The 13,551-nt window shown below is 42.5% G+C and overlaps 1 protein-coding gene across 1 annotated transcript; it reads right to left on the bottom strand.

The window, feature by feature from the left end:
* Window positions 1-5,719: 5,719 nt before the first annotated feature.
* On the bottom strand, window positions 5,720-12,990 carry kiaa2013 (KIAA2013 ortholog). Its single transcript, XM_031726710.2, has 3 exons — window positions 11,687-12,990; window positions 10,153-11,006; window positions 5,720-7,591 (listed from the first exon to the last, which is right to left on the bottom strand). The coding sequence occupies exons 1-3, from the start codon at window positions 12,642-12,644 to the stop codon at window positions 7,541-7,543; spliced, it is 1,863 nt and encodes a 620-aa protein (XP_031582570.1). The 5' UTR covers window positions 12,645-12,990; the 3' UTR covers window positions 5,720-7,540.
* Window positions 12,991-13,551: the final 561 nt, after the last annotated feature.

Below are 13,551 nucleotides of genomic sequence, written 5' to 3'. Positions count from 1 at the left end.
CTTTTAGCTATGATGAAATTTGTTCAGGAGTGATTGATTATATGCTTAAACTTAGTTGATTAAAATGGTTGTTTTCCTTTGATCTTTTAACAGAATAAGTGTTTATGATGATTTTCTTGTTAGAGGTGACTTTAGGTCAGAGCTACGTGCAGCTGAGGCAGTACAGGATGTTGAATAGAGTGAACAACAGGAAACATGTGTGAAACCAGCGCTTTAAGACTGTTAAAATGCTGTAGATTGAGATGAGGGAAGTTTAAGACTGTATATGAACAAAAGTCAGAAGGTCAAAACATAATTAGGTTCATGCTTTTGAATAAAGAGAACAATTGAGGAACAGAGTAAGTTGGCGAGCCATAGGAGGAAAAAGTGTTTTGTTTCCTTTGCAGGAGGCCTGATGGACCACGAGAGAGGGACCGAGGAAACACCTAATCTTACGCATGGAGTGTTCTTAGGGGGGAGCTGGCATTTTATTACTGGACCAACTAGATGACATGAGGTTGTTGTCTGATTTGCTGAGCCAGAGGACGGCTAGAGAGGGTCAGAGGAATGACACAAGTGAAGTGTGGTGACCCTCTTAAAGGGTCACCAAGAGAGGGAATGTGAGGAAATGAGGTGTTATTTTTCTGCCATTTTTATTATTTCAGTTTACTATTTCTAGTTTCATTATTTTGTTATTGCTATTGCATCATAATCATATAACAAGCATCTGCATTGACGCATTTATTAATAGTGATATTGCATTTAGATGTTTAAACATATTGGCACCCAATTAAGCTTTATTACAGGTGCAGTTATAACCACTTTAAACTGTTGAGTTGGATTTATAATCTTAAATGTTTATATGCAGACTGCAGGGTGAAAGAGTAACTCTGTGCCAAAATAAGACAGGAAGTTACATGTTTTTGAAGTTACATGCTTTGCAGGAAGTGAAACCGAAACCAGAGTCTGAGTGAAAGTTAGTCTGAGGAGCAGTTTCGATGATGCTATTATCTTTTATACTTTTATATCTTTTGATTAAGCTTTTAGTAGAGGTTCTTGATGAAAACATTTATTCAGTAGAGTACACATACATAGTTTCGGTTCGGTTATTACATACACGAGAGCGGCTTCTGTCTCTCTGTCTGGGGAGAGGCCAGGAGCTAGTCGGCGAGGTGAAATGGGGTGCGATTGTGGTTAGCACATAGACACACACGTAGACACCCACACACACACACACACTTAGTTAGAGGAATCATTTATAGGTGAAAGTTTAATCTGTTTTGCTTGGGGTTGCTTTTAGACTATATTAGGAGGAGCAAACATATTGGCAACCTTTGAAACCTTTGGAACTTCTGTTATGAAAATGATTATAATCATCTATACACAATTGCATTTTGTGCTTATGAAAGAGCTGTCGCTCCTTGGTCAAGTGAGGGTCAAAAACTTTTGGTTGGCGTTATGATCAGCCAATCTACTGTGAGTTTGACTGGAGCTGTGGAAGGATCGCAACACACGCTTACAAGACATGTATATTAGGTTATTTTTATGATCTCTTATTTGTTTACATTCTTTGATTAAGTTTTAAGTAGTACCATTTAAGTAAGACATTTATTCAATATATTACACATCAGTTTCAGTTGTGTATGTGCTGGCCTTTGTCTGGGGAGAAGGTGAGAGGTGAGACAAAGTGCAGCTGCGGTTATGACATAACCACACACATACATACACATAGTAGTAGGCTCATTTTGTGGTAAAGAGTTCAGATTTAATTCTGCTATAACTGCAAGAGTGCCGGCGTACGCGACCGAGCTGTTTCAGGAAACCGATCTGCTGATTCCAGCGATAAGCGAGAGCGGTGAGACGAGCTGTGGGGGAAAACACCTGCATGGAGGCGAAGACGCGAGGTTCTTTTAAACTGTGTCAAAAGTCAACTGAACGTTTGTGGTTTGGGGTTGACATACGCTGTATTGTGTCTGCTTTATGCATGAAGGGGGGGGGGGGCTGTATTACCCCAACCCTATAAAACCTTTGTTTGAGTATTGGTAGACAGAGATCTGATGCTGTCTGCGAACAGGGTTAGATCTCTCCGCACGTGTGTCATTAAATCTTCGTCTAATTTCACCCAGCCGGATCAGTGGTCATTATTTTGTATTCCTCCTTCAATTTCTGAACCCTAACAATATGTATATATATATATATATATATATGTATATATATATGAAATCTAATATATTATATCTAGTATATTAAATCTAAACATCACAGACCTACCCTGGACCCCCTTATTACTTATATCCATCCATCCATTTTCTTCTGCTTATCCGGGGCCGGGTCGCGGGGGCAGCAGCCTAAGCAGAGAAGCCCAGACCTCCCTCTCCCCAGCCACCTCCTTTAGCTTATCCGGGGGAACACCAAGGCGCTCCCAGACGAGAGATATAATCTCTCCAGCGTGTCCTGGGTCTGCCCCGGGGGCTCCTCCTAGTGGGACATGCCCGGAAAACCTTGCCCAGGAGGCATCCTTGTCACATGCCCGAACCACCTCGGCTGGCTCCTTTCGATGTGGAGAAGCAGCGGCTCTACTCTGAGCCCCTCCTGGATGGCCGAACCAAAGGGAGAGGCCAGCCACCCTTCGGAGGAAGCCCATTTCCACCGCTTGTATACGCGATCTCGTTCTTTTGGTCACTACCCACAGCTCGTGGCCATAGGTGAGGGTAGGGACGTAGATTGACCGGTAAATTGGGAGCTTCACTTTTACACTCAGCTCCCTCTTCACCACAACAGACCGGTACAGTGTCCGCATCACTGCAGGCGCAGCACCAATCCGTCTGTCGATCTCCCACTCCCTTCTCCCATCACTCGTGAACAAGACCCCGAGATACTTAAACTCTTCCACTGGGGCAGGAACTCATCCCTGACTCCACCCTTTTCCGGCTGAGGACCATGGCCTCAGATTTGGAGGTGCTGATTCTCATTCCCACCGCTTCACACTCGGCTGCGAACTGTTCCAGTGCGAGCTGGAGGCCCTTACCTGATGAAGCCAACAGACCCACATCATCTGCAAAAAGCAGAGATGAGATCCTGAGACCACCGAAGTGAAAGCCTTCCGCCACTTGGCTCCGCCTAGAAATTCTTATAATAAAGGAAAAATCACAAAAAAAGTCTCGCAATTTTTATAAAGTAACAGATTTCATCATTAAATACTTTGTATTATTACAAATATATATATTGTACTTCCTTACATGACATGCTTTTTGGTAGTGTGCAAACGACAACAATCCAATTCACTTTCTGCAAAAAACAGAAATAAAAAAACCCTCAAGAGAACCAACAAATCCAGTTTTTAATTAAATACTCTTAAGTTAAAGATTTGGTTGGCCTCAAAACTGCACAGATAATAAAGCAGCAAAGAAATCTTTGCCTCACAACATTCAAAACTTGTTCCTAATCATCTGACCTGTGAGGAATCCTCATATTCAGCAATCCAGTAATAAGGACTAATGGAACATATCGTCACAGGAGATAGTGTGTGTAGCGTACATCAGTACATAACTTCACACATCTGTTTAAAAACAATAATTGCACAAATAAAGGAAAAGTTTATCTCAGTGATTGTGGTGATAAACTGTAGATCAGCGCAGCTTTCTCTTCATTTTTGTTGTTCGAGGCAAACTTAAAGTATTCATTAAGGTTTCTCTTTATTTTGTTTAATTGTGAAAAGGAAGTAGGTCTTGATAAGTGTCACATGGAGTCTAAGGCTCATCAGCACTGTGTATGCTGTGCAGAGCAGTGAGGAGTGCTCAGTCCGTTACATTGGAGAACCTAAACAGCCATTCCATAAACACATGGCACAACATAGAAGAGCCACATTGAAAGCACAAGCTGCAAATCTGCACCTAAAGGACAAAGGTCACTCTTCGAGGATGCCGATGTTCACATTCTGGACAGAGAAGACAGATGGTTTGATAGAGGAGTGAAAGAGGAGGCCAATTATGCATACTGTGTACGGTCATCTTTGAACATGAACATGAGCTTACGACTCATGGCACCACTGCCTTAGATTACTCTAGAATGTAGAATGCCTATTTGACAGCCTTTTAATTACTTAATAGTTGTGACATGCTTCATTGCTATATGACAACATTCATCTAAATCCTTTTGGAAGACGTACACTTTTCCATGTTTATGGAATAGTGTTTGTCTGCTTCCACTCTAAGCCAGACTAAAGATTTTGTTGGTGGTGGATGCACAGACAATATCAGCTGGTCACAGGATGCCTTCATCAGATGAGCAGTTTGTTTGTTTGTTGGATCAAAAACAAAAACAGGAACAATCAGTCTGCAGAAAGATGATGATTACTTTTGCAAGAATTAGAATTTACAAACACACAGACTCAATGAACCTACTGTAGCAGACCTGCAATTTCCAGGTTGAGGTTGACAGCAGAAGCACCCGTAAAGTTGATGGTGTCCGTTGATTCAGTCACATTTCAGTTCACCACTTGCATTCATCGTGTCTTTACAATGCACTGCTTGTGTCCTCTGTCCTCTAATCGCCTGCCTGTGACCTCAAGCAAACCAAGGATGTGTCAAAAATGAAAATACAGCTGTGTTGGGCTGTATCAAAACAATTCACGATTTAGTTGTAAAATTATGTCATTAATATTGTTTATAAAAAGGTTTACAGATATTACATTGGATTCAAGTTTCAGCTTTGGCTGGGCCACTCAAGGACATTCAAAGAGTGGTCCTGATCCAGTCCTTTTCATTGTCCCATTGGAAGATGAAACTTTGCACCAGTTGGAGGTCCAGATTGCTCTGGAGCAGGTTATTATCAAGCATGCATCTGTACACTTCTACATTCATCTTTCCTTTGACCATTACTAGTCTCTCAGTTTCTAATCTCTCCCCAAAGCTATCCCCACAGTGATGCGGTGCTGTTGGGATGGTACTGACCAGGTGATGGGCCGTGCCTGGTTCATCCAGACATGATGATTGGCATTCAAGCCAAACAGTTGAACCTTTGTTTCATCAGACTAGAGAATTTTATTTCTTATGTCATGCATCATTTACTGAGCTTCTGTCTAGCAGCTCTACCATACAGGGCTGATTGTTGCAGTGCTTCAGAAATGGGTGTCTTGGAAGATGCTCCTCACTGCACAAAGCAACGCTGTTGAAGTGACCATCGGGTTGTTGGTCACCTCCCCATCTAAGGCCTTTCTACCCTGATTGCTCAGATTTGCCAGGCAGGAAGAGAACTGGAGGCCACTCTGCTCATTGGGACAGACAATTCCTTGTAACTGGACACAAACAAATATATTCTAGCATCCACTTAACTTTCTTTTGTGGTCTTCCAGGTCTTTTGGTGTTAGACCTGTGATGGGCCCCTGACCTGTCTCTTGCCCAGGGACAGTTGGAATAGGCTCCAGATTAAGCTTCAAACTTTCTTTTTTTTCTGGGTAAAACTTAGAGATGGGGTTGGATCAGGTGACCCTGAAGCAGTTTACTCCTAATGTTGGTCCCAAGCCCAGGTAAATCAGGAGTGTTGCATTGGGAAGTGTAAAATCTTTGCCAAATCAGACATGTAGATGATCCTGGGTTAACAACGCTGCCAAATCGTTGTTCAGTAAATTATGTGCAGTTTGTTCAACTGATTGCTGCTTGTTAAACTTTTTTCTCTCTATTTTCATCTGGGACCCATCAGACCCAGTGTCGGCTGAATGTAACAAATGAACACATTTCAGTATTTTCTCAAAATAATTCATGATTTATTCTCCCCAGTGTAAGACACAAAATCATTTGTTTTAAATTTACACAATCAGAAATCATCCAAGCTTCTTTCTTCATTATACACACACAGCAGAAACTAAAAGCTTCACATCCTCTCGGCTATAATGTGTTCATGAACGTTCACTCATGTAAGAATCTCCGTTGAAAAATACAGAACATTTGTTTGCAACTTGTAAAAAGTAGTAGAAATGTGTACACACATAAACTGAGTTTGCTTTGTTTTAAAAGTATTTTTGCAAATTCTGAAATCAATTCTAACCTTCGATTTATTTATTTTATTCAAGTTGTTATATATTGTCAGTTGCAAAGGAATGATTTTGAAGTGCTTCAGTAAAGATAGAAAACAGCAGAGCTACAAGTTACTAATGATGTTGTCATGGCCTCTCACACTGAGCCCTGTGCAGACACTACAATAAACTGTTGGCATTATAATAGTTGTGCTGGTCTAATCTCATCTGTCTGATACATCATTTGTTTATGTGAATGAAGATTTTTCCTCATGCACGAGTTCTGCAGGATTGTGTGTTCAGACCAGGACGTTCCATATTCTACATGCTTCCCTTAGAAATTATTATAATGAAAGTGTTATTATTAAATAATTAGAAACACATACACTGCACATGATACCTAATAGTTTTTCTGATGAATAAAATGTCTACCATCATCCCCATTTGAACTTAAAAATGTCTGTTCGACACCTTTTCAATAGAAGGCCTTCTGTCTCATTACTGACAAACAAAACCTAAAGTGCCAGAATTATTTTTAAAAATGCAAGAATCATGTAAACCCAGCTAAACGGACTCAGCTGTATCTTAAATTTTCTCATTTACTTTTAAGAAGCTGGTACCAGAGGTTTGGTCACACAGCCACAACTCAAAAGCCAGCAGCTGCAATCTCTGGTCATAAAAACTAAAATCATTCATTAGGAAAAATGTAAAGTTGTTTTAAAGATGTTCTGCAGACCTCAGTGGGCATGTGCCACAGCAGGTCCTTCCATCCTGTGCTTTGGATTTCAGTGACTCCAAGTCTAATTCTAATTTTAGGTCCTCGGTGTTTAATCAGCAGACTATACAATAATGGTACAATTAACAGTCTATCAATAACAGCCAGAAAAGCTGAAAAAGTACAACATTCACATCTGAGAAGTGATACCAGAGAATTGGAGGCATCCTTCCATTAAAAATCCATTTAGAGTGCAGATTGTCCAAATTCTTTTATTACGTGTTTGCACTTCTGTGGCAGGAAACGAAGAATTCATAATAATAAAAACTTCCAGCCTCCTCATCACACAGAATGGAGCAATGTTAGTCACGCACAAAAATAAGAACCATGAAACTGTATCAAGCGAACAGCACTGAGAAATCGTCAAATGTGCCCCTAGTATTACTTACCAGGTTTGTAAATTTGTATGGAGCCTTAATCAACAGTTTCCCTAATTTGTTGTTCCTATATTTCATCATTTGATTTCCTTGTTATTAGTTAGTCACAGTCACTTTAACCAACACTGACGGTGAGTACAAAACTTTTGCTTTCACTTAGTTTTTGGACAGATTTGGATCATGCTCTGGTTACCTGGGTGAACAGTCCCATTTCAAAAAATAAACTTAATTCCATTTTAACCAGTTAGTTTTACAGGATCGCTCTGCAGCAGATGACATTCTTTCTAAGTGTTCAGTGACGGCTGTGACATGCAGGTCAGCACATCCATGTTAATACACCCCCCCCCCCAAGCTAAAGCAGAACCACATGTGTGTGCAATCACACTGCTGCAGCATTCAATCAGTATCCAAGGAGTCATGGCAGTTATCCTCACGTTTGCTGGCCACCTGGTGAAGTCAGAGGGGAAGGTTAAAACAGCTGAGGAAACTGGCTACCCCAACCCAACAACTCCACCCAGGAGAAAAACAGACATGCTGAGAGTGACAGGACCCCGACCAAAGCACAGGAGCATCTCACAGAGCAGCAGGGAAAAAAAAGAGTCAGAGCCAAATCCACATATTTCTTATCATTTAATTAAGTGATTTGATATAAAACATCATTAAAATGCAGGGAAAAAGGAACAGCAGAAAGAGACCTGGCAAAGAAAGCACACGGTTCATGCTGATCAGAAACGTTTAACCTGCCTCTTTTGCAAATGTCCAAAAGCTCAATTTTGGTTTTTTATGCTTCCAAATAGTTTGTTTGTTGTGCTTAAAACGCGAAGAAACGAGGAAGAAAGAAATGAGCAGACACCATCAGACAGGAAAGAAAGCTCCCCTGAAATATACCGATAACACCTGACTGCAGAGCTAACACGTTAGCCTTTCATTTGTCTCCACTTAGGTTTGTCTACAAACCAATAAATAACAGAGTAGATAAAAATAAGAGAATCTACATATTCCAGATCAATTTGATACCGATTTGCAGATTTCACAGTCTAACATAAATTTCCTTTCATTGTCAGAGCTGTGCTAACGTTGGCGCATGTTTCCTGTGACTGCTTGTTATTTGTTGTGTATTGTTGATGAACAGAGCGTTTCTGGGCCGATGGTTTAGTCCAAAATGAACTCATGAACTTGTTTTAGTTAAACATTGTACTGGGAGCATAAAACTGCTTTTCAAAATTAAAGCGCTAACCTGTGAGTACCGGTCACTGGTTTAAAAATGCTCAATGTTTGACACATATACCCTATAATTACTTTACATGAGCAATGCACTCTGGGTAAATGATGTAAACTGATGGCACTTCAGAGCAGTCTTTATCAACTGCCACTTTAACAGGTTTCACAGAGTATAAAACATGGCACAGTGTGCTACTTTTGGCTTTGATTTCCAGCTGAAAGGAATCGAGGGAAGTGACACTGGTCTGCACAGCTGTCTTATTAGAAAGGACCCACAACACCTACTGTGGTGTTCTTGGTACCAATCAACTAAAAGAGCTGAAAAATGGCAGATAGAGTCCAAACACCCTTGAATAGTCTGAGAAACATGAAAAATAAGATATGCTTTCCTGCTAGGTGGTAAACCAATCACGGCCACAGTTCCTGTTCCTGAAAGCAAACCGGTACTCATCACGACCCTGATCACGGAGGCAGCGATGAATCCACATTCATGATCATAAAATGAGCGAGTAAGTCGATTTCCATATAACAGATGACCACTCTTCCTCTCAGCAGAGCAGCAGTGGCTGCACTGACATTCTCACCTTGCTTTAATGTCAGATATGTTTTCCAGCTCAGTTTGAACCATCTGTTCAATTACCCAGACTGCAATGCAACTTAAATAACAATGGTGGCCTGTGAGCAAACAAACACATTATTATATCAGATCTTAATGTTAGTATAACAGGCTGTGCACACATTCAGTCAAGGTGCCTTTTAAATGTGAGTTCATGTGGGAGGCTGTTCTATTATTGCTGCTCCACATTTAAAACACATGATAATAAACACAGATCACGTGTCCTGTCTAACTCTCCAAGAGGACTTTTCAGTGTCGTAACACAATGAAAACAAACGTTTTCATTTCATTCAGAGATCATTCATCACTACAGGAATGTGGGTAATAAACATGGCACGTTAAGCCTATTTTTAAAAAAAGGGAGTTTTTGGGAAAGGAGCTCCGAATTTTTGACGTGTTGAAAAGTTGAGAACACTGAGATTAGATGGTTTCAATTTCAAACATTAGACCAATTTTACTAAATCCAGGTTGGATCAGCACAGATATCTGCTGGCCGTGTCTGCAGTGGATGACTTTTACTTACTCTTCGTTATGTTTCTCTAAGAAATTTGTACATTAATGAATCTTTCATTTTTCCTATTCTTTTTCATTTCCCAACTTTTTGTTACTGTTTAGCCTGACAGCAGCCATAAAACTCATTATTGTAGGCGATTAAGACACCAGCCTGGAATGATGGGTAAGCAAGCAGGAGAAAAATAATAAAACAGTAGCCCCTTGTGCTCAAATTTTCACCACTGTAATCAACAATGTTTTACATTCCACAACGAACGTGAAGTGCAAACAGATGTGCTAAGAGGACTAAATGATTTACTGCAACTCTGTAAGGACGCTACTCTTTTTTGCTACTCTGCTTTTAACTGAGATCTGACTTTGCCTTCAGTCTCTTAGAGTAAACATGTGCAGTGAAACTCTTTATCAAGTCATTCAACACGAAACAAAAACTGTAGAAAGAGCTGGAAAGGGGAAGTGTGTAATGCCATTATGCCAATCCACTCCAAAACGATCCATGTGAGTTTAGAAAACAGTTCATTGACAGAAAAGGTTAAAGTCAAAACTGAGAACCCATCCCACAGAGAGAGCACTGAGCCAGCGACACACACACACACACACACACACACACTCGAGCAGAGGACATCAGGGTTCAGTTCTGTTTTATCTCTGCTGTTTATACCTTGCTCCTGAAGAGAGGCTTAGCTCCGGGCCCACAGTACTCGTTGTATATGAGCTTGAACAGGAAAAGGTGGAAGAGAGTTATGAGCGAGGCCACGCTGAACCAGAAGAGGAAGGGCAGGCCTGGGTACCTGTTGGCCATGTGTTCCTCGTGAGCAAGGATGGCCTTGAGGTGCAGAGTGTGGCGGAGGTCCTGCAGATGGCGCAAGTCTGTGGAGATGTAGAGCAGCGGCGTGATGGGCTGCGTCACCATGACGGGGAAGGTGTGGCCTTTAATCTCTGACGTAAGCTCCACGGGCTCGTTGAGGCAGCCGGCCTCACAGGCATACAGCTTCACCGGCTTTTCCTGCGGCTTTACCGACACGTGGAGAAAAGGCTTTCCATCCACATCCAACAGCACCGCCAAGTTGATGAGGTCCTGGTTGTAGTGAATGCCTCTCAATGCGTAGCTGTTGTGCAGCACATCTGGGTCGGTCTGGAACTGCAGATGGTTCTCTGTGAACTGAAGGCCACCAAAGCTAAGCACCATGCCCTGCATGACTCCATGGGCCCCAGCAGCTACCAACACCTTGCAGCCTCTTTTGTGCAACGTCAGAGTCCACAGCGTGACCAGCTGCAGGATCTGAGCAGTGCTGCTGACTCTCTCAGGCCACAGGTTTTCTGCGTGCATGGTGGCATGGCCGCTGAAGCAGTGGTCAGCGTAGTTGAGACTGGATTCGAGACTGGCGCGCTCCTCGCCATTTAGCCTTTGGTCCAGAAGCGGAGCCGCGGAGGAGGACAAGATGTAGTAGAGGGTGGTGTTCACGGTGCGGCTCGATGGCGTGTGGGAGTCGATGATCTTCCTCATTTCAATACCTGAATGGAAACAGAAAGCGGAGTTATAGCTTCACCCAAATTTGGCACGTAGTGCATACAAGACTAGTCTGAGCCAGATCATTCATTACTTTATTTCTCATTTTTATCGCATCAAAATCATTATCCAAACTGGCTCCATAGTGTAGTGGTTTGCAAACGACTCCCTGGGCCCCTTCTGAATAACACAGCAGGTGAAAGCAGCTATTGAAAATACATTTAACTGTACGCAGAGAGACACTATTGGCTGACAGGAAGCTTTGACAAATTAAAGACAGGGTCACACACATCCACATTGCAGTGGGGGCTGCTGATTCTGATCATTTGCTTAGTTTTGCTACTTTTGTGTTATTTTTGGCATTTTTGTAGATTCAACTAAAGAAATGGGAACAAATGTTGTGTTTTTGTGACTGCTAATAAAAAAAGTGGGTCTTTGCCTCAGACACGATAGTTACTAACTTAACTAAAAAAAAAAAAGAAGCTTCACCTTTGGACGACTTGCAAATGACTGCACTGTTTTTATTTAGCCTTAAAGGAGGTTTAGTTACTGTCACGCTTGCATTATTGCTTCACGGTGACACCATCTATGATCGTTTTTGGTATTGTTCACTGCAGCTCTGATGGACTGAGGAGATTTACTGAAGCTGTCCCATAAAACACAGCCAGCTACTGCTACTCCTCACCTGAAATGAAGAGCTCCTTCCAGGCTTTCTGGTGGTCTTCGACCAAGTTATCCTCACTGGTCCTCAGCAGCTCTTCCAGCTCCTTTTTGGCTCCATCTTTGAGGGCGCTGAAGGTCTCCTCCAGCATTGAGGACTCGATGGACTCTGAGGTCCACACCACACTCACAATGTTGTCTACGTGCTCTGACTTAGCCAAAACATGGATCCTGCTGCTTAGCTTTTTGGTGACCACCACGACCAGAACCATCCTATTTTTTTCCACCGGCACCCTGCCAGAGGAGAGGATTACCTCTCTGTCATCCAGTTTCTCCACACTGGTGGAGAACTTGCTACCGAAAGAGGGATTTCCAGACGATAAGTCCAGGTTTAGAGCCCTATCGGAGGGATTGTTGATATGGATTCGCTGCAGAAATACGTTAGGTCTGCTTCTGTGAGCAATAAACTCCTCTCTAATAGTGACACAGTCTCGGGCTGACTGCAGGGTGGCTGGTGAGGCGCAGCGGACTGACAGGACCGATCCCTTCCGGAACCACAGCATGTTAGCCTCAGCCTCGGCCAGCGCCCCATCCAGGCTGACGGTGACTCTGGGAGAGTACTCAGTCTGGTGTACCGGAGCCGAGCCGGGCTGTGAGGATGAAGCTACCCAAAGTTTGTTAGACTCAATATCAATCAGAATATGGCCGTTACCAGTTACAAAAGGCGTGTCTAGCCGTTCCTGAGGTGTGCTGTATATGCCTTCTCCTCGGTCTACCAAGGACTTCCACCTGTAGATCTCAGTCAGGAGACACTGCCCGGCCGCCCCTCCGGGCATGGCTGAGCCACTGAACAACCTCCATCTTCGCTCGGCTCCCAGGTACCAATAGAAAATGAGGAAGAGCAACAGTCCTATAAGGAGTCTTCTCGCCCAGCTGCTCGATAACAAGCCTGGTAGCCCCTTCAGTCGTTGCTGTAGCCACATTTTACGATCAAAACCCGGCTGTGAGTCTGCTAAGGACAGCACCCAGAGGGCTCGGGGTGAACACGCGAGGATGTCTCACATGGAATATCGTTCGTACTTTCTCCAGGAGCGAAAGCTGACAAACAGGATTCAGGCTAAATGAGCTCGTTAGCTAGCACTGTGGACAAAAGCTGCACAAAATGTGCGGACGCTTCTCGCATTGTAAGCTCTGCTCGTATCCTCAGGAGTGAGCCATCAAGATCTCCGTTTGACTTCAACTAGAAAAATCGAATAAATAATTAAAAGCGATTCTCTCCAGAAACAACTTTGCCATAGGCTGACACTTCTGGTTTGTCAGAAATGTCGTAAAGCAAATCGGCAAAAATTAACGATCGGCAAACATAACGACCGGAACTGTCGCAAAAACCAGTAACTTTACGACAAACAGCGCTTCGGATGGAAAACAGGATGGACAGGAAAACCCTGCGGAACTGATCATTCAACAGCTCTGGTCAGAGCAAAGTGGAGTTACTGGTGCTTTATGGTTGCTGCTGTTTGGGTACAACATCAGTGACGACAGCTGCAGTCAGAGGGGAGGAGATCCAGCGTTTGTCTGTCTGAACTGACACAGAGAAAATGTGAGGTGTTCTGCACTAACTCGACTAAGGAACATGAGAGTCAACATTTTTATAATATTTTTATAACATTTTTATAACATTTTTATAAATATCATAAAATTATGATATTTCACACCTCAGCAATAATCATATGTCCCAAAAATAAAATGAAAATAGGGGACATGGACTAGGCTGATGAACAGGATGTTTGAGATAGAAATTAAACTGATGGAATAATTGATATTGGTCTTTTATTGTGATTTTTGGACAAAAATGTCATCTTTTTAGAAACTGTTTTGGTGACCTGTGTG

This window comes from Oreochromis aureus, linkage group 20, assembly GCF_013358895.1.
Source record: "Oreochromis aureus strain Israel breed Guangdong linkage group 20, ZZ_aureus, whole genome shotgun sequence".
NCBI lineage: Eukaryota > Metazoa > Chordata > Actinopteri > Cichliformes > Cichlidae > Oreochromis > Oreochromis aureus.
This window is presented reverse-complemented; position numbering and strand designations above follow the sequence as displayed.